The sequence below is a fragment of the Linepithema humile genome, chromosome 1, assembly GCF_040581485.1.
Source record: "Linepithema humile isolate Giens D197 chromosome 1, Lhum_UNIL_v1.0, whole genome shotgun sequence".
Classification (NCBI taxonomy): Eukaryota; Metazoa; Arthropoda; class Insecta; order Hymenoptera; family Formicidae; genus Linepithema; species Linepithema humile.
The window spans coordinates 36,842,244-36,869,023 of NC_090128.1; the positions used below are offsets into that span (position 1 = coordinate 36,842,244).

The following is a 26,780-nucleotide window of genomic DNA, read 5'->3' on the forward strand; positions in this document are numbered from 1 at the left end:
TTCATTATTCGTTTCTATTTAAATTAACTATTCATTAAAATACGGTCCTAATTATTACTATACACGTTGTTTTGCAGAGTCGCAACAAAATATCGATGCGATACTGCTTTCCTTAAGATTTATTATTTGAATTTATTATTCATTAAAATACGGTCCTAATTATTACTATACACGTTGTTTTGCGGAGTCGCAACAAAATATCGATGCGATACTGCTTTCCTTAAGATTTATTATTTGAATTTATTATTCATTAGAATACGGTCCTAATTATTGGTCATACACGTTGTTCGCGTAAGGAGCAACAAAATATCAATGCGATACTGTTTTCCTTTACGATTTATTATTTAAATTTATTATTCATTAGAATACGGTCCTAATTATTGGTCATACACGTTGTTCGCGTAAGGAGCAACAAAATATCAATGCTATACTGCTTCCCTTACGATCTCTCATTCAATTTCGCTATCCATTAGAAAGGGATTTTGGTTACGATTTTTATATTAAACACAACATTTGTGTTTCACGTTCTTTTTCTGATCTTTTACTTTTTCATTGGTTCGTGAATCTTACCGATTGAGTCTCGCGTAAAGGTGCGAACACTACGTGTTACCGCCACCGCGCCGGGACGTGACAATATAAAATAAATTTTCAATAAAAACATGCACGTGTCATTTATTTATTTTTATGTTAAAGCTTAATTTACAATAAGTTCTTTTTAACATCAATATATGTGACAATTTTGTTAATAAAAATTGCATCCAAGAATCGTGACATATAAACTTTTTTAATTTTTGTAAATTCTATTTTTATATTTTGTCCTTACTTTACAATTTTTACGTTGCAAGATTATAACTTTAGATACATATATATATATACGCGAGTTACTTATATAAATACAAAGTGTCCCAAATGTTCCGCAACAGGCAAATATCTCGAAAATAAAGCATTTTTGAGAAAAATGTTTCAAATAAAAGTTGTAGAGTTTAAAAAGATCTATTTACTGATCTTATTAGTTTGACCTTGGATAGAGTTCTCGAAATTATATAAAGATCAAATTTAATGTTTTAAATGGAACTTCCTATTTTTATTGCATATTCTTGTAGGTAAAGTCGAAACGTTTTCAAAACAACATAAAAAAGTATTTTTTCATTAAGTACTTTTCGAGTTATTTTATATCTTAATCTGACATATTTTGATATAAAATCTAAAATGTCTCATAAAATATTTAGTTTTCGATAATCTTACCGTAATATTTTTATGTACAGAACAATAAGATAAATCAATTGGTGTAAAAAAACTCATTATTATTTTTAAGAAAAGAAAAAATGTAATTTACAATGTACTTTTTTAATAATTATACGTTTTCTTTACACCACTTGATTCGTATCATTATTCTATACATATAAGTATTACGGTAAGATTATGACAAACTAAATATTTTATGAGATTTTTTAGATTTTATATTAAAATATGTCAGATTAAGATATAAAATAACTCAAAAAATACTTAATAAAAAAATACTTTATTATAGTGTTTTGTAAACGTCTCGACTTTAGCTACAAGAACATGCAATAAAAAATGAGGAGTTTCATTTAAAAAATTCAACTTGACCTTTATATGATCTTGGGGACTCCACCCAAGGTTAAACTAATAAGATCAGTAAATAAATCTTTTTAAACCCTACAACTTTTATTTGAAACATTTTTCTCAAAAATGCTTTATTTTCGAGATATTTGCCTGTTGCGGGACTTTTGGGACACTGCATATACCTAGTATAAACTCGCGTCACTTGAAACAAAATAGCATCTCCATAATAACACGCTCAGTCTTGTGAAAAGGGAGAGAAGTTCTAGTATCACGTTGACAATAGTGGACAACAGATAGTTGACTTGCGAAGGATTTGTGAAGGAAGGACTTGTCAAACATTTCATTTTTAATTGTGTCGCGGAGCAGTGTTATCACGTTGACAATAGTGGACAACAGATAGTTGACTTGTGAAGGATTTGTGAAGGATTTGTGAAGGAAGGACTTGTCAAACATTTCATTTTTAATTGTGTCGCGGAGCAGTGTTATCACGTTGACAATAGTGGACAACAGATAGTTGACTTGTGAAGGATTTGTGAAAAAAGGACTTGTAAAAAATTTCATTTTTAATTGTGTCGCGGAGCAGTGTTCGATTAAAAGATAATATAAATAGTTGACTTGTGAATGTGAATATTTCAGTCGTTTTGCAGTGCAGTGTTCAATTTTATAAAATTAGTTTAAGTGTTTTATATATTTATTTCTATTCTCTCTTTTTCCATTACATCTTTTTTCATTCTTTTTTTCTTTCTTTCTTTTTATTCATTTTTTATATATTTTTTTTATTTACTTTTATTTTAATGTAATATTTACTATGTTTATTACTATTTATTTATTTTATTATTGCTAATTTTCTCTCATTACTTGTAAAGTGTAATTGTAGTTTTGTGAGTTCTAGGATAAATAGAAGACGTGATTAAAAAAGTTTTGAGTATACAAGATTTTACAAACAAAAATAATAATGAGTAATCAGTGCAATGTAGAAACTATTTATGATAAATGCGTGTATAGAAACTGTCATAATGGGCGATATTCCACGGGAACTCATTTATTTAGATTCCCATCGAAGACGGATACAAGACAGAAAATGTGGATACGTAACAGCGGTAAGTTTTTATTTTTGGCAAGATACGAAATCTGAGTGTAAAATCACACTGTTAAAAAAAAAATCATTTAAAGTTATATAAAACACGTAAATAAGATAAAAATGTAAGAATTGATGGCTAATCTAAATGTTACTTAATGAGTTTATAAAATGATAAATAAATTAAAAAATAATTTGTACTTATAACAGTGCTATAAAGTATCTTGTTGTGCCCTTTGGTGATAGGGCACGGGTTCGGGATCTGCCGAGGAGTTAGGCCGGGAATCCGGGAATAATCCTTTTTTGTTCTTTTCTATGTAATCTAGGTTCCGTCAGGAATCCTTGCCTTAGTGTAGTATCACGGAGCCCCAAGTTACTCTTATTCACTTTTAACGAATTGTTATAATTCGCGTTTTTCTAGATTTGTGGTCCCAACGGACATACGTCCGTTTCTTGTGACTGATAGTTTTAGACCCGCCGTCGTGATCTCGCGACGGCGATTTTATATATGTGAAACTGCACTTGATTGCAGTTTTAACGATCTAACTTGCTGACGAAATTCGATCGTTCGTCAGCATTGTCGCGTAAAAAGTGAATTAGGTTTTAATTTTCGCTGCGCGATTTATCCGGTGTCTCGCATGAGCCGGAAACTGAATATTAGATATCTTAATCTGATATGCAATAGATATTTTCTTATATTTTATTAATATATATATATTTTATTATTAATAATTGGTTGTGGTTCTTTGGACCCACAACATCCTCCCCCCGTTGAGAAAAGAAAACGAGGAGATACGAGTTTTCGTAACCTTGAGGCTCCATTTATTTATTCTAAAATGGATTTCGTTCTTTCCATAGTTTTATTCCTAATATAATGGCAAGTATTATGGCAATTACAACAGCTATGCTACTTGTTGTCATAGGATAGACAAATGCTTGTTCTGCGAATGGATTTTTTAGATTGTCGTTAACATCTTTATTTATTTCCTCAAGTTTATTACTGAGGTCCATTAATTCTTTCGGATCTTGTATAATTTTTTTAAATTTTAGTCCTTGCAATGGACTTTTCTTATTTTGTGTATTCTGATCTTTGCTAAATGTTAAATTAAAATTTGGTAAATAAGTTTGTATATTCGCGATTTGCTCAACGTTTTTTGTTTTTATTGTCATATCTGTTGCAATTACCTTACAGTTTTCTTTTAACGTTATTTTTCCTGTTCGCTTAATTACTACAACAGTTTCTTTATTATTTTTACAATGTATATATATTTGTTGTTCCTTAAGTGTAGAGTACAACCATGTATTTGGTGTTTTTAATGCTATCCATAAAGTTTGATTACTCTTAATATAACGCTTATCGCAATTATCCGCATTTTTTGTTATATGTGAGTACGTTTGTATTTCGCAAAGAGAATTTGTGTTTACAATATAAATAGGACTATAAGGTTCGCATAAATATGTATTGTGTACATTGATACATTTATTTAAGTTTTCTTTTGTTATAGTCATGTATGTCGGTCCGTCTGTACTTATCGCGATTATATGTTGATTTACTTCAGTGAAAACGAAAATATTGTCATGGTCATGTATAGGTAAAGGAATTATTTTTATTATTTTGTATTTAGGAAATGTTATCAAAGGGAATTGTAGTATAGTATAAATATTTGTATTGTCATAGTATGCGCTTGTGGTAATTAATTTTTTGATGGTATTCCATTCTTCTATTTTGAGTCCAAAGGGAAATTGTGTTCCTTGAGGCAAATGAGGCGTCGCTTCAGAAATTATTTTTTCTATTGGTGTTATTTTTGGATTTAATATTCCGTTTTGTATTTGTGTCAGAAAATCCATAATATCTTGAATGTCTCGTTGTAGATCAGTTAGAATTGCATTTATTATTAGAAAGTGTTCTAATATATCTTCTCGTTTAATTTCATCTGAGATTCGATTGTAAATATTTTTTGTAGCGTTTTTTAATAATTCGTTATTATGTTCTAGTGTATCTTCTAGCTTATTTATGTGTGTAAGCGTTATGTTTAATATTTTTATTTGCGTTTTTGCGGCGTGTTGTGTTATTTGTTCGTTATTTTTTATCAAGTGTAATTGTTCATTAATATTTTTCTCGTCATCTGCGTCCATGGTTCCAAATAGAGTTTTAGCGATACTACCTATCCCGTTTATTAATCCGCGTCGTCTGTCGGAAGGTTTTTTATAAATGGTATTTATTTGTTTTATCGATTCCGTCAATTGATTAATGTTTTTTTCGATTATTAACTTCATGTTTCGGCATGGTTGTTTAGTGGATTTATTATTAATTTCATTACAAATTTCATCCGTATCTTGTATTTTTTCCTTAATACGTTTAAATCTTATATTTATTGCCGTAATATCTAATTTTATTACTAGTTTCCATTTTGTTTCGATGAGATTTAGTTCTCCTATTTGTTCATAATATAGCCCTGGTTCTTGTGAGAAGTACTCTATCTTGACTGGGGATATTGTTTCAGTTCTCACCTTGATTAGTTTATCCTCTAGTATAGCGTACCTGGAAGTTTTATGCTACGTGTTATATTATATCAATAGTGTAGGGTGTTACGATAATTTTTTATATGTGCGTGTTCTGCATTTTGTCCTTTGAAAGGGTCTTATGGTTTGTGCGAGTGCTACTGTGCATCAGTTTTCGTTCGGCGTCTGATTTGTTACCATTATCATGGAGTTCGAGAATTTAGTGGTTGTTTTACGGTCTGAGACCGATGATAGGGTAGTGATGCGACGAGAATTTTCTCTTGCGGAGATATTAGAAGAGTTGGTGCCTGCCTTCGTGCAAAGTTCTCCCGAGAGACTTGTCATACAGCGACAAAGGAGAGCCCTTTGTCGTCAGCTCCTTGTTGGGCTGCGCCGTGCTGTGTCGCGGCAATTTCGGCCATTTAATGGTCGCCGTCGCCGGATTGGACATTTACAGTGGCGACGTGTTATGTTACTGATTTCGGAGATGACCTGTGTTCTCAACCGGGTGCAATGGCTCGCGGAGGAGGAGAGCGAGAACGAGGAATATCCCGATTCTCCATAATGCGGTAAGTGTGATTTAGTTTTCGATAAAATGCTTAATGCGGTTTGCATGCACCAGCATTGTTTTTCGCCCCTTTTTTATGATGTAGTTAACGCTTGATTTTTTCTCAATTACTATGTAAGGTCCTGTCCATAACGCGTCAAGTTTTTTCGAGCGTCCTCGTCTTAGTGTTTCATCGTATAATAATACCTTGTCGCCTGCTCTAAACGTGCTTATATTAGCCTTTTTGTCGTAGCATTCTTTTGACTTTGCTTTCTCCTCTTGCATGTTCGCTTTTGCTACCTGGTGTGCTGTACGCAATCTTTCTTTGAATTCGGATATGTAGTCATCATACGTATACGTTAGTTTCGGAGGACATGTCAGGGCCGTAGGGAGCGTAACCTGGTGTCCGTACAATAGTTCAAATGGCGTATAACCTGTCGCTGTATGTGGTGTAGTATTGTATGTAAACATCGCGTAGGGCAGCCATTCGTCCCAATCGGTCTGATCTCCGTTTATGTAGTGTCGCAAGTACTCTGCTAGTGTCCTGTGCGATCTTTCGAGCGCGCCGTTACTTTCCGGGTGGTACGCGCTTGTACGAATCTTCTCAATTTTTAACAGTTTGCAAGTGCTCTTAAACACTTCGCTCATAAAATTCGTTCCCTGGTCGGTGAGAATTTTATCAGGCACTCCGTATTCCAAAATTATTTTTGTAACGAATGCCTTCGCTACTGTACCAGCTTCCTGATTTTCGATGGGCATTGCCTTGCTCAATTTCGTGAAATGATCTTGGAATGTTAGTACGTATTTGTTTCCGGTTAGAGTTACGGTTAACGGTCCTACTATATCTAGTGCGCATTTTTCGAATGGCCTATCCGGAGTATCGGTAATAATTATTGGCGTTTTACTTCGCCGTTTTAATTTATTCTTTTGGCAATGCTCGCATTTGGCGATGTATTGTTTTACGTCTTTTGTTAACCCTTTCCAGTTGTGAGTTAAACGGATTCGATTTATGGTGCGTTGCACGCCTTGATGCCCGCCTATCGGTGCATCATGATACTCATATAATATTTGCTGTTTCTCTTCCTCCGTGTACCTTTTTATCTCTTTTTCACTATCTCTTTCTTCTTCCTCTTCGTCACTCTCTTTCTCCTTGTCGATTATATGTATAGCGTGAGCGACGTTGCGACTTAGTGCGTCAGCATTTGTATTGTATTTTCCGGCTTTGTGTACGATTTCATAGTCGTACTCTTCCAATTTCAGTCTCCATCTAATTAGACGAGATCCTGGATCGGTCACGTTAAACAACCAAATTAGCGGTTTATGGTCGGTGACAATTTTAAATTTGGTCCCGTATAGGTACGGTCGAAAATGTTTGACCGCCCACACAATCGCGAGTAATTCTTTTTCCGTCGTGTTATAATTTTGTTCTGCACGAGAAAGAATTCTGCTAGCATAAGCTATTGGTCGGTCTTGTCCTATCATTCCTTGTGACAAGATACCTCCTATCACGAAATCCGATGCGTCGGTAGTCAGTATAATTTCATCGTTGAAATTTGGGTACTGCAAGACGGGGGCGGTAATTAGTTTCTCTTTTAGATTGTCAAAAGCTTTTTGCTGCTCTTGTGTCCATTCGAATTTTACTTTCTTTTTAACTAATTTTGTGAGTGGTTTGACTATTTTCGAAAAATTTTCGATAAACCGTCTATAATAGCCCGCCAGTCCTATGAATGATTGCACATCCTTGACTCGTTTTGGCGTAGGGAAATTCTTTACTGCCTGGATTTTTCCAGGGTCAGGCATAATTCCATGTTCGGTAATTATGTGTCCTAAATATGCCACTTCTTTTCTAAGAAATTCACACTTGTCCGGCTGTAATTTCAGATTATTGTCGCGTATTTTTTGTAATACTTCTAATAGTCGCCGGTTGTGGTCTTCTAAACTAGCGCCGTATATCACGATGTCGTCTAAATAGACCAGACACCGTATTCCTTGTATGCCCGCCAGAATAGTATTCATTAATCTTTGAAACGTTGCCGGGGCATTCTTTAGTCCGAACGGCATCCGATTAAATTCATAATGCCCGTAGGGCGTTGAAAAAGCCGTTTTTTGCTTATCTCTGTCTGCCATGGGTATTTGACGATAGCCCGATGCCAGATCTAACGTTGTAAAATATTTCGAATTCCCTAGTTGGTCCAAAATATCTGTTATATTTGGCAGTGGAAAAGAGTCTCCGACTGTTAGGTCGTTTAATTTTCGGAAATCGACCACGACTCTCATTTTAGGTTTTCCCGAAGCGTCTGTTTTCTTCGGTACCACCAAAAGTGGTGCGTTCCATTGACTCGAGCTTGGACGTACGATATCGTTTCTTAACATTTCCTGTACCTGTCTATTTACTTCGGCCTTATGCTTCTCCGGTAATCTATACGGTCGCGTATTCGCGGGTGCCGTGCCGGCTCGAGTTACGATCTCGTGTTGCAGTGCCTCGGTGCAGGTCAGGGGTTCTCCGTCCAAATGGAATACATCATCGAAATCTTCGCAGATTTTAAGTAGAGTTTTTCGCTCTTCGTTATTTAAGTGATCGAGACGAAGCGCCTCTTTAATTCGTTGCATGCGTGACAAGGGAATTTCCTTCGGTATATACGTCTGAGCTATTAATATCTCGGCATTTTCTTCTGTCTTTACTTCTTCAATTTCTACTACTGGAGCTTGCATTTCTATTTTAGTTTCGGTAGTATTTATTATGCTAATCGGGCAACTATTATTTTTTGGCTCGACTAGGCAATTTCCGATAAATATTCCTGGTCTAGTTTCCACTGCTTGGATTATTCCTGCTGTGTTTTCTTTAGTTATGGCTGTTATAATAGTTTCACTTCTAGCTTCTAAAGTAAACTTTTTGCATGGGAAAAGCGTAAATAAATTTTTATCGATGCGTAGTTTTTTGGTAGTATAGTCCCAAGATGCTTGATATTTTTGTAGGAAGTCGGCTCCGAGGATTCCGTCATATTCGATAGGAAAGTCGTCTTTTATCACGTTTAATTCATGTTTAACATTTCTTGTTTTTAACGGAATAGTTGCTTGCATTACGCCTATAGTATCCGCTTTGTGCCCTGTTGCGCCAATGATTGTTATCTTTTTATCGTATATTATGTGGTTTCATCTTTCAATTTATTCAATTTTATTAGACTCATGGTAGCTCCTGTGTCGATCAACATATTTATTTTATCGTCAATCACTTCATTCATGGGTAGTGAAATCAGATCGAGCTCAGTGTGTGCATGATTTATCTCATCAGCTGTTAGTACCTTATGCTCTCGTACTGTCTTAGCTGTTGCTTTAATTGTTTTCCTTTCTGCATCGTCGTCCTCAGTCTCGCGATGCTTATTAGTTTTATTTATGGTATTTCGCGTGTTTGATTCTTCATTTATTTTCTTATTTTTAGTATATTCCGGTTTTCCGTTTAATATCCAACATTCGGTACGGTTATGTCCGGATTTCTTGCAATAATTACAATGTTTATCCAGCGTATTAAATCTTGATCCGCTCGGTTTAGGCAAAGTGAATTGATTACCGTAGCGGCTCGTTCGGCAATCGCGACCGTAATGTCCTTGCTTGCCGCATTTATGGCATTGAATTGCCTTAGAATTATTAAAACTTTTATTCGCGTTGTACGCGGAATCACGTGGTCTCTTTAATTTTTCCTCTGCTTTGGCCCCTTCGATGGCTTCTTGCAGGGTTGCATACAGTGTTGCCGTTTCTATTACAATTGTATTTTTTTATTACATTTTAACCTATTTTAGTACGTCATTACAGAACACCTTATATCTATTACATTTTCAAGAATTTGTTACAATTTGTTACATGTGTTTCACTTGGCAGTTAATATGAAACACTGATGGCTCCTGCATACAGGACGCAATAAGGGCGACACGGTAACCAATCAATTTTTCGCTCTTATGGAAAAATAAATTGATTGGCTATCGCGTCGTCTTTTGCAGTGCGGTAAGCGTTATCGTTCTATGTGCAAGAGCCATGATCTATGGTCTATCTTCTACAACATCTATGATAGTAAGTTATGAAGTGAAAAGTGAAAATAAATGTATGCTCAAAAACAGAAAAAAACCTTAATATATGAATTGTCAAGGCATAAACGAGAAACACTAAGATCTTTCTGCCCATATGCGATAATGGATAAGTAAGTAATTTTTTAAATATATTTATGTTTTATTCTTGTAAACATTTTTATTTTAATACTGCCCCATAAGCCAATTGCAGTTGCACTTGGGTTTTATATATAGTTTTATATATATATTATAATTTATATAATTTTTAATTTGAATTTTTATTTATTTAATTACAAAATAAAAATAAAATTGCTTATTTCAGGTTTGTTATAAAAAAGCATCAAGAAGCAGTGGAAAAAAAATCTGAAGAAACCAATACCAAAACTAATGCTGTTGGTAATGATTGCAGTCTTCCACTTGACACAATTATACAATATAATAACAAGGACAGTAGCGAAAGTGAAAGTGATGTTGAGATGGTAGAAGAAAATATAACAAAATCAAAGAAAAAGAAATATACCCAAAAGTTTAAAATTGAATGGAAGCAGAAGTGGACTTGGCTTGAAAACATAAAAGGAAGTTCTTACTGCACTCTGTGCAATAAAACTTTAATGGGTGGAATAACACACTTAGAAAGACATGCACAAAAAACAAGAAATATATCTATCTAAAGTATCAATGACAGATTTGAAAATATTATATTCGAGAAATACAACAGTACGAGTAGCTGAACTGAAACTATGTATGTTTCTTAGTGAGCATAATTTACCATTTAGGATACTACAGCATTTGCCAAAGTTGATTCAAAGTGTTTGCCCTGACTCAAACATTGCTAAAGAAATTAAATGTAGCAGAACAAAGGGCACACAGATTTTAAAAGAACATGTAGCACCTTGTAGCATGATGGAAATATGTAACATTTTAAAAACAACGAAGTTTTCACTAATAATTGATGAGACAACTGACATTTCTGTTATAAAAAGTTTAGCTGTAGTTGTTCGATATTTTGATACGATAAAATTAATTATTAGGGATAGGTTTTTAACTTTATTGGAAGTGACATCTTGCACAGCAGAAGATCTTTATAATTCCATAGCGTTTTTCCTTGAAACAAATGGAATACCTTTTGAAAATATGATTGGTAGGTATAAATAAGTATTTGTATGTGTGTGTATATGTGTTTTATTAAATAAATTTTATGTTATAGGATTTGCTGCAGACAATTGTGCTGTCATGATGGGCGATTCCAATGGAGTACAAGCCCGATTCAAAAAAAAAATTCCTAATTTATTTGTATTAGGATGTGTCTGCCATTCTATGCACTTATGTTCATCAGCTGCCTGCCTAAAGTTACCATCAGCTATGGAAGATTTAGCAAGGGATATTTACAGCTATTTTAAAAATAGTTCAAAGCGTTTGAATGAATTTGTTGAACTTCAAACATTTTTACATTTAAAGCCACACAAAATTTTAAAAGTCAGCCAAACTAGATGGCTATCAATTGAAGCTGTTGTTAATCGGATTTTAGAACAATGGACTGCAATAGAATTATTTTTCACCCGTGCAGCTCTTGAGGACAACTTACAATCAGCAAAGACAATTCTCAATGCTCTGAGAAATCCTATTTATAAAATTTATTATAGTTTTCTTTCCTTTATTTTAGAAATCATTAATAAAATTAATCTTTTATTTCAAAGTAGGAAACCTCTAATTACTCAATTATTAACTTTAATTGAAAAATATTATATTCTAATTTTAAAATGCTATTTTAAGAACGATTACATCAATAATACTCCTTTAACTTTAATAGATCCTGCCAATGTTAAAGAATATTTAGAGATAAATAAAATGTACTTTGGAGCAAAAACTGAAATACTGTATACAACTGTGAGCTCCACAGAACTTCATTCTTTTAAAGTTAGAGCTTTAGATTTTCTTGTAACAGTGTCGCAAGAAATTAAAAAAAGATTTGATTTTAAAAATAGAACACTAAGGTTAATAGAAATGCTTGACCCAAAAAACGCTTTAAGTGGAGAATATACATCAATTGTTCCTCTTATTAACGAATTTCCCAATTGCGTTACATTAAATGATTTGGAAGCTCTTAACTTAGAATGGAGATTATTGCCAGAATATAAAAAAAAATTGTCACATTTTGAAGAAGCTGAACAATTTTGGGTAAAAGTAGGTTCAATAAAAGTAGGAAATGAATTAGTTTTTCCAAGATTATATAAATTTGTCACAGCAATATTGTCTTTACCTCATAGTAGTGCGACAACAGAGCGTATTTTTTCTAATCTCAATCTGATAAAAACTAAAATCAGAAATAGATTGCATATACAAACATGTAATTCTCTTTTACATGCCAAAGAAACATTATATAATACAGAGTGTTATAAATGGGAGCCTTCTAAAGAATTATTAAAACAATTTTCAAAATATGCTTTCCATAATAACTATGAAAATGATTGTGATGACATAATATTAAAATAGTTTTATTTTTATATGTAATAATAACAGTATTTTGTGATTATGTGATTATTATGACCTGATAATTTATTTACTTTAAAAGCATAAAAGGCTACATGTTGCAATATATTGTTAATTAATTATATATTGCGATCTCGTATGTTTATTAATAATATATAGTTTATTTGCTAATATAATTTTTTAGTGCAATATATATTTTGTTTCTTTTGTACAAGATTAAGGTTCTTCTGTACAAAGTTTTGTATAAGAATAATAAAAAACTGTTTTTTATCAAATAAAAAAATATTTAAATTTTATCTTACCTAAATTTCAAATTTTTCGCTTAATTTTTATATTAAATAACACAAACATATATATATATAATGTAGTACATATATATATATGTATTTATATATAAACTTATGTATTAAAAATATAAATTAAATATATATTTATATTTTATTACAATTTGTTACATTTTGCCACCAGATGTCAGTACATTTAATATTTTCGTTGCGGCAACACTGGTTGCATATCGTTGCGCGCACAGACTTCTATAATATAGGCTAGACTGCTAACTCGTCTCTTTAACTGTTGCCAGTAAATATTTACATTTCTCGCGTATGCGCAGTATAAGCTTCAGGCATGCGCAGTCTGATGTTTTATATACTTGAGAAAGAGATATATATCGAGTGTGTAAAATTATCAATTATACATTACATATTAATTTAACATGCTTCATTAATAATAATATATATAAAATGACTAATAATATTGTATATAAAAAGTTTTTTTTTCTGTATTTTTTTATTATCCTTGTTATATCACAAAGGAGAAATATATATATTTTTTCCATAAAAAATTGAAAAAAAAATTTATCATTTTAATGTGTAATGTATTAATGTGTAAAATTAAAATTAGATATTTAAAAATAAATATATGTAATAGGTGATTAATACATAAATAAATAATACATATTAATATCATTTACATTTTTTTTTAGATTTTATTTATTTTGTATTCATTTTTTTCGCATCGTATGGTACATCAAAAGCTATTTGATTTTTCGAGACATGTACAATACGTACAACAAAATAGATACAATTATATACAAAAATAGATATATTTTTTTCAATAATGTTACAAGAAAATAGAAAAAACATATATTAAAAAAAATAAAATTATTTTTGTTTTCTAATAAGTAACTTATTACATAAATATATATAAATATTATATAAGAGTATTATTATATATTTATATAATATTTATATATAATAAAGCTTATTCATTATAAAAAAGTATTTGTTTTGTTAAACGATGACGTTTTCTTTGTGGTTGTAGAACTTCTTGTACATAAAATTTTGTATAAGAATACAATCTTATTTTAATGTATCTATGGGATACGGCATTAATTAATTTTATTTTATGCGGTGTCTCTAAAAATTCGACATTATCACAAGATAAATTAGGAAAAATGGTATTATCAAAGACTAACTTACGTCTAATCGCATGTAATATTTTTAAATCTAAATTATTTTGTGACCATTTTGTTAATCCACAAGTTTGAATTTGTATTTCTTTCTCTGTAGCGGTCACTATTTTTTGGACACTTTGTGATGCATAAAGTAATCCACCTCTTGTCACATGATCAACAAATTTTGAAAAAGGACCATAACTATTATAACAATGATCATTTTGTTCTCGCAATAAACTATTGTAACAAGTTAAACAATCAATAATTTTTAGCTTTCTTACAATATATCCGGCAATATAATATAGTATATTTTCATTTATTATTTGTAAATTTGTTGGCAACAATAATGCTGTAGATAAATTTTCTTCGGATTCATTTTCATCGATATTTACACATGATAAGATTTTTTCCTTACTTTTTTTTTTCCACACTATATCAAAAACAGCACCAACAGGATCATTATCCATTTCCATACAATTCATAGACTTACTACATTTTATACTATTACGCATTAGAATCTGCCTCATAGCATATTTAAATTGTAGAACATTTGGATTATTGTTATACCCATGCCGACTTCTAATTTTAGCGAATAGTATTTCTAAATGATCCTGAGAAAACCGATATGTTAATAAATATTTGTACCATTCTTTTTCATTAAATATTTGTTCTGCAATTTCTATAATGGATTTTACTGCTAATGCTAAACCACAAATAAATGTTTTTCTTCCTGTATGTTTCAAAAATCTGCCATCCATAATTTTTAACTCATATAAATAATTTATTTTTTCAACAATTATTGGTTTTATATATTGCAATCTATTTTTTGTAAGAGGTTGTTTGAAACCCTTTCCAAACGGATTTCTACTATTTAAAAAGTCAAATAACCAATCAATTGTTTCAATAAACTTAATAGTACTTTCACAGTCTTGAAATTCTTCCACATTTGCATCTTTCAAGTACTTCATTGCACTTGCTACTGAAGCACTTAAAGTATGAGCAGCAAATTTTACTTTCATCTTATTTTGTCGCCAATTAATACATTGTGAACTTAATTTATTTTTTAATTTTAATGTTAACTGTTGTTGAATCTTATGTAATTGTACAATGTGTTCCCACTTAATATTTCCCTCCTTGGTACATAAAACTTTATAATCTGCTAATGTATTTCTGCCTAATTTCAACATGTGACATGCATCTAATAATACTCTTATGTTATAATTTAGTACCGGATGTGGAAAAGAATTTTGAATATCTTGAAACCTATCGACAAAAATATTACATCCAAATTCTTTTAGTGTAGAACAATTGACAGTTTCTCCATCACATATAATTGCAAGTACATTTAATTGCACTTCTGCAGTTAAGATTAAGGCTGTTGTTATTAATTCTTTTAATATAATGGCAGTCATTGAATGTTTAAAAAAATAGGCGATAGGCCACTTCCACTTTCCATTTAAACTTACTAGTAAAAAAACTAAAGCTTCTTTAGTTGTTGTTTCGTTACATTCTAGACTAATATTACTCCCATAATCGCAAAACCCAACAAATCTATGATTTTGTTGATCCCATAAAACTTGTTGACGAATAGCCATACCATCAAAAATTAAATTACAGTCTTTATCTTCTGCAGGAAGATTCTTTAATCCTTCGAGAACTTGTTTCTGAAAACCAGGTGAGGCGTCCACAGTTGAGTTCCAATTTCTGATCGCTGTTGGATGCGGTAATGTAAATACTGTCCTATAAGAAACAAAACAAAAACATGTGTGTGTATGTGTATTACATATTATATGTTATGCTAATACAGGAGGTTTGCCAATAAAAAATTTCCACGCTCTATATTTTAATAATCCTTCAAAAATCATTCCGTAACATCGCGAAACGCGTCAATTATTTCAAGAAGCTACTCTTTCAAAAAGATTGGAGTTTTTTCAAATAATGCAATATGTTTCGCGATTTTCCCGAATTTTATTCCATTTCCGAAATATAGAGGGTGAAAACTTGTATAAAAAATTCAGTAAGAAAGATATTCCGAGATGAAATTAACAAAATGCAAAATAATGTATAGGAAAATGTCATATAAACAATATAGAAACATGCAATAAAATGCAAATCATTAAATCATCATAAAAATTCCATTATTCCATTATTCGAAAATGTATGCAAAAAAATAAAAGATAAATTAAAGAGAAAAAAAGGTGCAAAGAATCCACACACTGATTGTTCATGCACATATTACAAATCGAAATAAACCAACCATTTCAGCTCTTTAATTTAGCCACAATCTTATAGCGTTTTCGATTATACAGGATTTGAACGACCCAGGGTTGATCAATCACTATTTTACTATAAATGCAAGTCTTTCATTGGTGGAGAGGTTGCAATGACGTCATTAACCAACCCTGGGTCGTTCAAATCCTGTATAATCGAAAACGCTATTAGATATGGGTTTTAGCTAGAAATATATCATTATATTATATATTATAAAAATAATTAAATGTTAAAATAGAAAAGGAAAAGAAACCTGCTAACCTACAAAACTCATAAGCCTTGGGAGAATGATAGTGTAAAGTGACAGCAAATTTTTTTACCTCTTTGCTGTATCGCTTTCCATGAGGTGATTTTTTTTTGTTTTTGTGTTTATTTATAAATAAATCCTTAGAATTTTCGAACTCATTCAATAGAGTATCATATGATGTACTACTTAATAAATTCATATTTAATAATTTGCTTAGCAATTCTTTGATTTTGCTCTCTTTTCTTTTAACTTGAACTCGTAATAATTTTAATTGTTTATTTTTAATGACTAATTTCTCTTGGGATTCCTTTTGCTGTTGTTCAAAAAGATTTTTTAATTCATTCCCTCGAATTTCAAATTTTTCTTCATATTTATTTTCCCAATATCGTACTTTATCTCTCAATCGATTATTTTCCTTTTCTAATTCCTCAATTTTTAATTGTGTTTCTCGTAGTGGATCTGAAGCTTTTCTCTTTCTTGATTTTGACTGATTAGTGTTTGTCAAAATGTCTATGAAATAAAATAGTTATTAAATACAAAAATAATAAGAAAAAAAATTATTTATAGTATAAATTTTATACATACCAGTGTGTATACACCAGTCTGTCATACTATTTAATTTTCTTTGACTATCATTTTCTTGTCTATCCAAATGTTGTTCGTAACTAATAACAGCCTCTTCTGTGTTTGCTATAAATAAATAATATTTCAATAAATGTACACAATCAAAAGTCGGATCAAAACAGATAAATGATATGTACATACCAACAATATGTCCTCAATGTGTTACATACAAGAGATATCTACCTTTTTTTCTGTAAAAATATATATTTAAATAAAAATAAAACACATAACATTATAGTAGATATTCATAGATGTTCAACAAATATATTGCACCATTAATTCAAAAAATAAAATTTCGGATATATGTGGTTAGCAAACTTATTACAAAATTTAAATAGAAATATTTTGTATTATAAAATTATCACAAAATTTAAAATAGAAATCTATTTTATTTATTATATATATTCTAGTATCTCTGCCTCTCCCTTTCTCTCTCTCTCTTTCTCCCTCTTTCCTATACTTACGCATATTTGTTGTACAATGTATATATAGCGTTGGTATAACATCTGCTTTCAGTCGTTTTCTTATTTTAGATGTCGTATAATCTTCCTCTCTAAAATGTAAATTGCATATGACACTTGTTTCAGTGGGTATCCAATTACTCCTTCCGGTTGCTTCAATCTATTTTGCTATGATGACTTTTTCTTGTGGAAATCTAAATTTTTTATATTAATGTAAATTATCATGTACTTTTAATGTAATATTATATATATCATGTGTATATATTTTTATAATTATCATATGTATATATTTTTGTAATATATTAATTAAACAAAATTATATTATTACTATATTATATATATATATATATATATATTTATTTTTCATTGCTTACTTGAAAAAATGTGTCTCGCCCTTCTTTCCGTCCGTTGCATTTGAGCAATTCAGTACAACGCACTTCGGCATTTTTTACAAAATATAAAAAATTGCAAAATTATTTTATATATGCAATAACAAGATCAATAGCACATATCAGTAGCACGATTATGTATCCGAGGTTTCGAGGTTAGAATGAATTTTTCCATACCGTGCATGCGTTAGCCACGTTAGACCGAATGTTATACTGCGCATGTCTTCTGCGCAGGCAACAGTTTTACATAGGTAAATAATAGGAGTTAGCGGTCTAGCCTATATTATAGAAGTCTGTGGTTGCGCGCGTATTATCATTCGTATATCTTCGCGCAGTCCATACACAAAGTTTTGTAGCGCTAGCTGTTTAACTGTATCTAATATAGTGCGTTTATCTTGCGGTGTCTTTCCTGGACTGTCTGTTAGAGATTCGTATAGCTGCATCGCTAAATGGTCTGCTCGTGCCCCATATTCTACTGCACTTTCTCCGGGTCGTTGTTTCAAATGATTAAATTCAATTTGAATCGATGCAGGATTTTTCTTAGGGTAGTAAAAGCTTTCCAGTTCGTTTTTTAACTGTTCAAACGATCTGATATCTTTGATCTCAAAATTTATTAATGCTCTGCCTTGCAATTTAGTCGACATTATGACGTCGAGTAGCTCGTCTGCGAACTCGGGCTTTACATACTTCATTGCACATGTACAAGCGCTTAGAAATGATTTTAAGTTTGTTCGTGACGTACCGTCAAAAATAGGTATTAAATTTATCGCGTTTTTTGATGTCATGTAGCGTTGTGCGTCAGTGGATTGTCTGTTTCGTATGTCTTCAGTAGTTCGACCGTATGAAATGTCGGTTTCGCGTTCTTGTCGCGGATTTCGTTCGTGATGATGCGCATGAAGATACTCAAATAATGTCGCGATCTGTTCGCGCATTTCGTGCATTGTTTCTTCTAGTGCTGAAATCTGATTTTTATTTTTTGGGCGTGTTCCCGTTCGAAGTCCGCTGGCTTCGTTTTCTCTTGTATTTTGCTCCATTAATGCGGATATTTCGTTTTCTATTTCGATGTCTGCCTCACTCTTCCTTCTTTGAGACATTTTTTCGTTTCTTCTTTCACGGATTTCGTCCAGATCAAATATGCTACTATCGTATGATGTTAGCTCAAACTCGCTGTAATCTGACACGCGGCTTGGTGTTTTACTAATGTAAGGTCTAGTCTTTTTAGTTTTTACTTCTATCACGGTATCGTTAAGAGCGGGAATTAAACTCGAATCGATATCTTCGAAAGTGTAATCTCGTTTAGCTTCTATGTTTGTATCCAATTCGTCGTCGGTATCACCGTCCGAGTTTGTGTATTGTAATGTACGGCGTACGTTATCGCTTATGTCGCGAGTCGCGTCTTCGATAACGCGTATCGGGTTTAACGCTGTGCGGATTGCGTGTCGCGCTTGGTTGCTAAATAGCCACGACCTATTTCGTATGGGACCGGGGTCGCTTTCGCTTTTGTACATTCACGCGTTTTTATATTTTATATAATGGTTCGGACTTACAGTAGTAGTAGTATGATCGCTCGCATGTTTCCTCGTCCTTAGCTGCGGTTCGCTGTCCGGCTGTAGATCGTAGGCTGTAGGTGTAGGTCGCTCGGCTGCTTTCTGCGGCTGGCTCCTATTTCGCTGACTCCGCTCGGCACTGCTTGGCTCTGGATAGTCTGCTGCTGCGCTGCTACTCTGCTTACCGTTGCGTTGGTCGGGGTCTTCTCGTTTCAATAATCTCCGTATTGAAACTTGTCCGCCGACTATTTTGCACTCAATTTTCGGCTGCTTACTGCTGCGTTGGTCGGGGTCTTCTCGTTTCAATAATCTCCGTATTGAAACTTGTCCGCCGACTAATTTTCACTCACTTAAAATTTTTTCTTTTTGTTTCAGGCTCTGGACTTTCCGGGTTCCTGGTCCCGAAGGAGAGGCAGATCCCACCGCTGCCACCAGATATTTGTTGTGCCCTTTGGTGATAGGGCACGGGTTCGGGATCTGCCGAGGAGTTAGGTCGGGAATCCGGGAATAATCCTTTTTTGTTCTTTTCTATGTAATCTAGGTTCCGTCAGGAATCCTTGCCTTAGTGTAGTATCACGGAGCCCCAAGTTACTCTTATTCACTTTTAACGAATTGTTATAATTCGCGTTTTTCTAGATTTGTGGTCCCAACGGACATACGTCCGTTTCTTGTGACTGATAGTTTTAGACCCGCCGTCGTGATCTCGCGACGGCGATTTTATATATGTGAAACTGCACTTGATTGCAGTTTTAACGATCTAACTTGCTGACGAAATTCGATCGTTCGTCAGCATTGTCGCGTAAAAAGTGAATTAGGTTTTAATTTTCGCTGCGCGATTTATCCGGTGTCTCGCATGAGCCGGAAACTGAATATTAGATATCTTAATCTGATATGCAATAGATATTTTCTTATATTTTATTAATATATATATATTTTATTATTAATAATTGGTTGTGGTTCTTTGGACCCACAACAATCTACTAATTTATTATAATGTCAAATGTGTGTATGCGCGCGCGCGCGCGTGTGTGTGTGTGTGTGTGTAAACAAATACGATGTATATCAATGCTCGGAATTACTTCAGCTTCTCAACCGATTCTCACGGCACGCCTCCTTTCCTCTCCTTACCGCGCGCGCCGTAGCCGCTAGGACCAGCGCCGCCGAGCGTTAGGAGCGACGCTATCCGATTAGTTTACTATCCACTTAAAAAAAAAAACGCGTCAGCAATAGTACCTCATGAGTGACATGAAAATGTATTGAAATATTTCCGCATAAAAAATTTAAAAATGAAAAAAATATTTTTAATAAATTTTTTTAACTTTTAATGATCAAGGGAAAAGAACCCAACATTAATTGGAGCAGTGCGCACGGTAAGAAGAAGAAAGAAGGCATGTGCCGTGAGAATCGACTGAAAAGCTGAAGTAATTTCGAGCACTGATGTATACAATCGCATGTAATGAATGTTAAAAATTTGAACGTTTAAGAAAAATATATCTGTTATATTTTTGGATATATGTACTTCCGAATGTCCCCTACTCCCGATCGACATGAAATTTTATACATAAATACTATTTGATATGAGGAATAAAGTGCGCGTAGTCCCAACTTCGGTTTAAAAAAAAAATTTTTTTTTTAATTATTATTTTTTTAACATTATTTTGATAAATATTAACACGCACTTTATTCCTCACATCAAATAGTCTTTATGTGTACAATTTCAAGTCGATCGGAAGTAGGGGACATTCGAAACTACACCCATATTTTTTATCTTTGACACGAATTGAAATGAAATAATATAAATGTCTTGCGGTACTTTTTTTCTACACGACAACGGTATCGAATTACCGCGTCAGTGTATCGTGAATGTAAACACATGTAGTATCCGCTCTCTTCTCTTTTTCATCTTGCGAAGTCCGCTAGAACATTTGCCGCGATACGGCAGCAGGATATCAGAAACAAACGCGGCTCATAGGCTGCAGTGGAGGAGATAAACACGAGCGAAAGGAGCGTACATGTGATACATTACGCTGTTTTCGCTTGTGTGTTTATCTCCTCTACTGCGCAATGTGGCCAGATTTGAGACGCAAACAGCAGCAGCAGGAATGAAGGGGTACCGCACACATGCGCAAGCCACGTACATGTGAAGCGCGGAGCTCACATGTATGTGGCTTGCACATGTGTGTGGTTATCCCTTCATTCCTGCTGCTGCTGTTGTGTTTCAAATCTGGCTACACTGGCTACACTGCTACTGCCGTTAGAGATCACTCGTTTTTTGGCTGCCCAATTAGTCCATATCAGATGGACTAATTTCAAGAAAAGATCTTAGTGACGACAATGATGTCGACGACGACGGGTACGAGCACGACGGTGCTGGTCCCGGTGACGACAATGACGTCGACGACGGCGAATACAAGCACGGTGGTGCCGGTCCCGGTGACGACAATGACGTCGACGACGGCGGGTACGAGCAACACCACCTATAGACAAGGCCTCTCCACTGAAATCATGACGTCATCACTAGTAGGCCATTTATCTGTCAGTTTTCTAACGTAACCTTGTGTTTCATGCGACATTAACGTGAATTTTTTAATAGTGTAGTGTGTTTTGATAAGAGTTTTTTGTTGTGGATAGTTGATGAATGCCTGTATTATTGAGGTAAGTCATAATTTTATTAATTTACCGAATTATGAACGTATTTAGAAAACTGACCATAATAGGTTAGATTTGGATCATACTTGTTTAACAATATAAATAATTAACATTTTTGTAATTGCCGTTACAATTTGGCACACAACATTTGAAAGGCATTGTTATAAAAGAAATACATAATTTCAATAATAAAGAAATTATGTATTTCTTTTATAGCAATGCCTTTCAAATGTTGTGTGCCAAATTGTAACGGCAATTACAAAAATGTTAATTATAAACATTACGCATACACTCTCTAACATCTTTTTAAACAATTACACAAAAAGACAAAATGATATCATAAGAAGAAAAACAATGCCAGACTGCAAAAGAATGAAACCATTAACTAAAGCTGTTTTATTATTTTATTCAAAGAATTTACTATTATTATATTTAATATATATATATATATATATATATATATATATATATATATATAAAGTAATTTAAATTATATATACTTTATTGAATAAAATAATAAAACAGCTTTAGTTTATGGTTTTATTCTTTTGCAGTCTGGCATTGTTTTTCTTCTTATGATATCATTTTGTCTTTTTGTGTAATTCTTTAAAAGGATGTTAGAGAGTGTATGCGTAATTTTTATTATTAACATTTTTGTAATTACCGTTACAATTTGGCACACAACATTTGAAAGGCATTGCTATAAAAGAAATACATAATTTCAATAATAAAGAAGTATGATCCAAATCTAACCTATTATGGTCAGTTTTCTAAATACGTTCATAATTCGGTAAATTAATAAAATTATGACTTACCTCAATAATACAGGCATTCATCAACTATCCACAACAAAAAACTCTTATCAAAACACACTACACTATTAAAAAATTCACGTTAATGTCGCATGAAACACAAGGTTACGTTAGAAAACTGACAGATAAATGGCCTACTAGTGATGACGTCATGATTTCAGTGGAGAGGCCTTGTCTATAGGTGGTGTTGGTACGAGCATGGCGGTGCCGGTCCCGGTGACGACAATGACGTCGACGACGGCGGGTACTGTTACGAGCGTATAGCTACGTAATAGATTATTTAGAATAAGTCGGGACACGTTTGTGGAAAAAGTCTTTATTTGATGTTGCTGGTTTGAGCTTTGATCGAGAACTGAACTGGCGAGAATGATCTTCGTTTAAGGTGCTGTAGGAAAATCGTAGCGGCGGAATGTTTATTGGAAGGAAGCGGTTTTGTCAAAAGGAAAATATGCGTTAGGCATAGGGACAGCGTTTATGTTTATTGCAGTCATCGAAGGGTCATGTGTTTAGGATCAAGAAGGAGTAAAGATAAAAAAGGTTCAAAGGTTCGAATAAAAAAGAGTAATATAAGAAACTATAAGTTGCGGCACGTAACATCTCCCCCCTTAGGAATGAAGATCTTTCTCGAAGTAGAAAAATACATTTAAGATCTTATTTCTAAATTAACGCAGTAACTTAATCTAGTATTACAATGATCAGAAAAATTAATATTCAACGATGTTCTAAACAATGAGGTATAACGTAGTCTTATACTCTAACATACACATGTATAGGCTCTTATACTATGTCATTAATTCGCAATGTTAAATTTCCTTAAAACGATACAATAGTTGTGCTTTGTCTCACACGCGTTCAAGTCTTGACAATCGATTATTACGAGAGCGAGAACGTCGGATCTCGTTATTTGTTCCATGTCCCTCTCTTTCGATACGAAGGGATTCTTCGCTGTCGGTCGGTACAGATATAAAGGTAACTTCGCGTTGCGTAGCTGTCGGATGAGCACTACGAGTGGTTATATTATTATTAAAACAGTTGTTAAAATACTGAACGCAGCCTTCCTTAGGTATACAACATAATTTAAAAATATGAACGAACTTACTAATCAATGAACATTTTACCGTTATATAGATAATAACTAATCCTATCATAGTATATAATATATAATAAAACCAACTCAAGGTTTTTTCATATAAGGTTTTAGTTCGGTGATGTTTGCCTATCTCATTTGCTTCTTTATATAATTCGTCCAAACTAGAACTAGCTGTTTTTAACAAATTAATATCTAAGTGAGGTGTTTTACCAATGTTTAACAATTGAAGCTCTGAAATATTAACATTACTTTCTTTGATATCTTCGCATAATTTGTTTGTACTAAGATTAACGTTAGGAATAAAATCTTTGTCAATGGTATCGATTATACTTATAGTTTGGGTATGTAATAATACATTATCCGAAATGGCATCACATTCCGGGGATAGTTTAACTAAACCAGTTAAAAGTAGTTGTGTTTGACGCGGCTTGTCGTCTTTACATAAAATGTGAAGGGTCTCCTCCCGCGGCGCAGTATAAAGCCACGAGTTTGCAGATTGTAATTGATACCAGACAGTATTATGAATTTTCATTACACGGATATCACATTCTTTCAATATGTTTTCTAATCTAGCGGATTTCAGTAGTTCCGATTCGCAAGTATGGACGGTCGAAATCTGGTACAATAGGTCCGTTTGTTTGCAAATCATTGCGTCGTTAATCTTTTTACATTTTGTGATATCTCGATCGGTTAAGTGTGTATACAATTGTTTGTCAGTTCTGAGTCCTATGTACGAGTGTAGCGGGTTTATGAATGCGTAAACGTTTTCTTCGTTCTGTTTGATCGGTAATGGAATCATATGGTATAATATGAAATCATTTTGTTCGATTAATGGAATTTCGAAAATGTAAACTAACCTATGATTTTTATAAAATATACTTAAATCGCTAGCATCGATTAGGTTATTAAGTTGGCTAGGGTCTAAAGTTACAGGTAATCTTTTGTTGTTTGTCATATAATGTGAATCTTTTAAATTATTAAATAATTCTCTAGGTGTAAGTATTTTCGGATGGAGTAATCCTCGGCGCGCTAGTAATATAGCATCGGTAAGTATTGTTAAATCTAGTTCATATTCTAACATCAATTCGGCACATTCTAACAAATATGAATTTGTTTCGGTGTTTAATTGTAATGCGTTTAATTTTCCCGTGTTTTTGTAAATTTCGTCGTTAAGTTTATACAAATTAAAATCAATTTCCTCAAATTTATGTTTATTTTCTGCAAAGGCAAGACTAAACTGATTAATCGTGGATCGCATAATGCTGATTTGTTTTTTGTATAATTCTGTTAGCTGTTTTGAATTGTTATAGACGAGATCTATTTGTTCATTATAGTAATTAGCATCGGATGAATCTAGTGTGCCAAATAAAATTTTCGAAATTTGTCCTACAAAGTCAAATACACCACGTTTGACTCTCGCTCCGCGGTTGTTGAAACGGATTTCGTCATCGAATCGTCCTACCATGTCGTTGATAGTTTCTCGCTCTGTTTTTAATGTTATTAATCTTCGTTTAATACGTTCTAATTCTTGTAGTCCTGAACATGTTATATTGTTTCCGTACATATGGTATCTGCTGTAACATAAGATTTCGATTTTCTCCGCGTAAAATTTCAATATTTTTTCTTTTTCTTCCAATGGCGCAAGATTTACATAACTAATAAACTTCCAGTGGTCTCTAAAAATAAGAAGGTCGCCTAAGTTTTCAAAATAGACTCCTGCCAGTCTCGTTAGTGGTTGGTTAGTAAAGGCCTCAAAAGACTCTGAACTAGTCATCATCGACATCAACATTCTGTAAAGGAAAATATGCGCGTTTTAATTTATTGACATGCAAGATTTGATTGCGTTTGCCTCTTTTAATTTCATAATTTACATCGTTCAGTCTACGTGTAATTTGGAATGGTCCGTCGTATTGATCAGACAATTTTTTACTGCCTGTTCTGACCGTTTCGTGTAATACATAAACGTATTCTCCCGGATCTAAAACTAATGGTTTCATTTTCTTATCGTAATATTCTTTTGCTGACTCTTTAGCCTTTTGTAAATTATTCTTAGCGTTTTTTCTTAAGTAATTCAATCTATTCGTTAAATCTGCGAGAAATTCCTCGTGAGTGATTCCTTGTCTCGGTTCTACAAGTACGGAAGGAAGTCGCGGTTTTCGTCCAAATACTAGTTCGTACGGAGATATTTTTGTTCCTTCATGATAAGCGGTATTATAAGAGAACATAGCGGCATCTAGAAATGAATCCCAATTATTTTGATTTTGATTAATATATGGTTTAAGGTATTCAGCTAATACGTGATGTGAGCGCTCTAATGCTCCATTTGACTGAGGGTGGTAAACGCTTGTTTTTACCTGTTTGATTTTAAAGATCTTTGCAATTCCTTTCATTAACTCTCCTGAAATGTTACTACCTTGATCGGACAACAATTCTTTAGGTGAACCATAGGTATAAATATATTTATTGACGATTTTATCAGCTATAGTCGTACTGTTTGTGTCTAGCAATGGATAAGCCGTGCAGAATTTCGTTAATTGATCCTGTGTGGTTAAGATGTATTTATGTCTTTCTTCTGTTTCCGGCAAGGGACCCACAATGTCGATCGCTACCTTTTCAAATGCCTCACTTGGAGTGTCAGTAATTAACATGGGTGCTCTTGTTTTTACTCTAACTAATTTTCGTTTTTGACAATCATGGCAAGCTTTTATATAATTTTTTACGTCTTGTTTCATACCATCCCATGAGAAGTATTGTTGTATTCGTTTTAAAGTTTTTGTTACGCCTTTGTGACCTCCGATCGCTGAATTATGTAGTTCTGTTAAAATATTTTGTTTTATTATTGGATCAACAATTTCTTGTGTTAACGATTCTAATAGATATACTTTAATTGGTGTATCTTTAAATATATATCTTATCATTTGAGTTATTTTTATTTTATTGTTAGCGTCTCCTATAGGTGCTATCGAAATTAT

The 26,780-nt window shown here is 33.0% G+C and overlaps 2 protein-coding genes and 1 long non-coding RNA gene across 3 annotated transcripts; 1 reads left to right on the forward strand and 2 right to left on the reverse strand.

Annotated features, from left to right (window-relative positions):
- The first annotated feature begins 1,393 nt into the window (after window positions 1-1,393).
- LOC136997065 (uncharacterized) lies at window positions 1,394-20,887 on the forward strand. The gene is made up of 2 exons (XR_010887880.1): window positions 1,394-5,736; window positions 19,633-20,887. It is a non-coding gene; the product is annotated as an uncharacterized lncRNA (long non-coding RNA).
- On the reverse strand, window positions 17,325-19,637 carry LOC136997061 (uncharacterized). Its single transcript, XM_067347247.1, has 2 exons — window positions 17,696-19,637; window positions 17,325-17,515 (listed from the first exon to the last, which is right to left on the reverse strand). Exon 1 carries the CDS (start codon window positions 19,216-19,218, stop codon window positions 17,989-17,991), a length of 1,230 nt encoding a protein of 409 aa, XP_067203348.1. The 5' UTR covers window positions 19,219-19,637; the 3' UTR covers window positions 17,325-17,515; window positions 17,696-17,988.
- Window positions 20,888-22,419: 1,532 nt separating the features above from the next.
- Window positions 22,420-25,741, reverse strand: LOC136999428 (uncharacterized). The gene has a single exon (XM_067353499.1). The coding sequence runs from the start codon at window positions 25,595-25,597 to the stop codon at window positions 23,561-23,563; it is 2,037 nt and encodes a 678-aa protein (XP_067209600.1). The 5' UTR covers window positions 25,598-25,741; the 3' UTR covers window positions 22,420-23,560.
- Window positions 25,742-26,780: the final 1,039 nt, after the last annotated feature.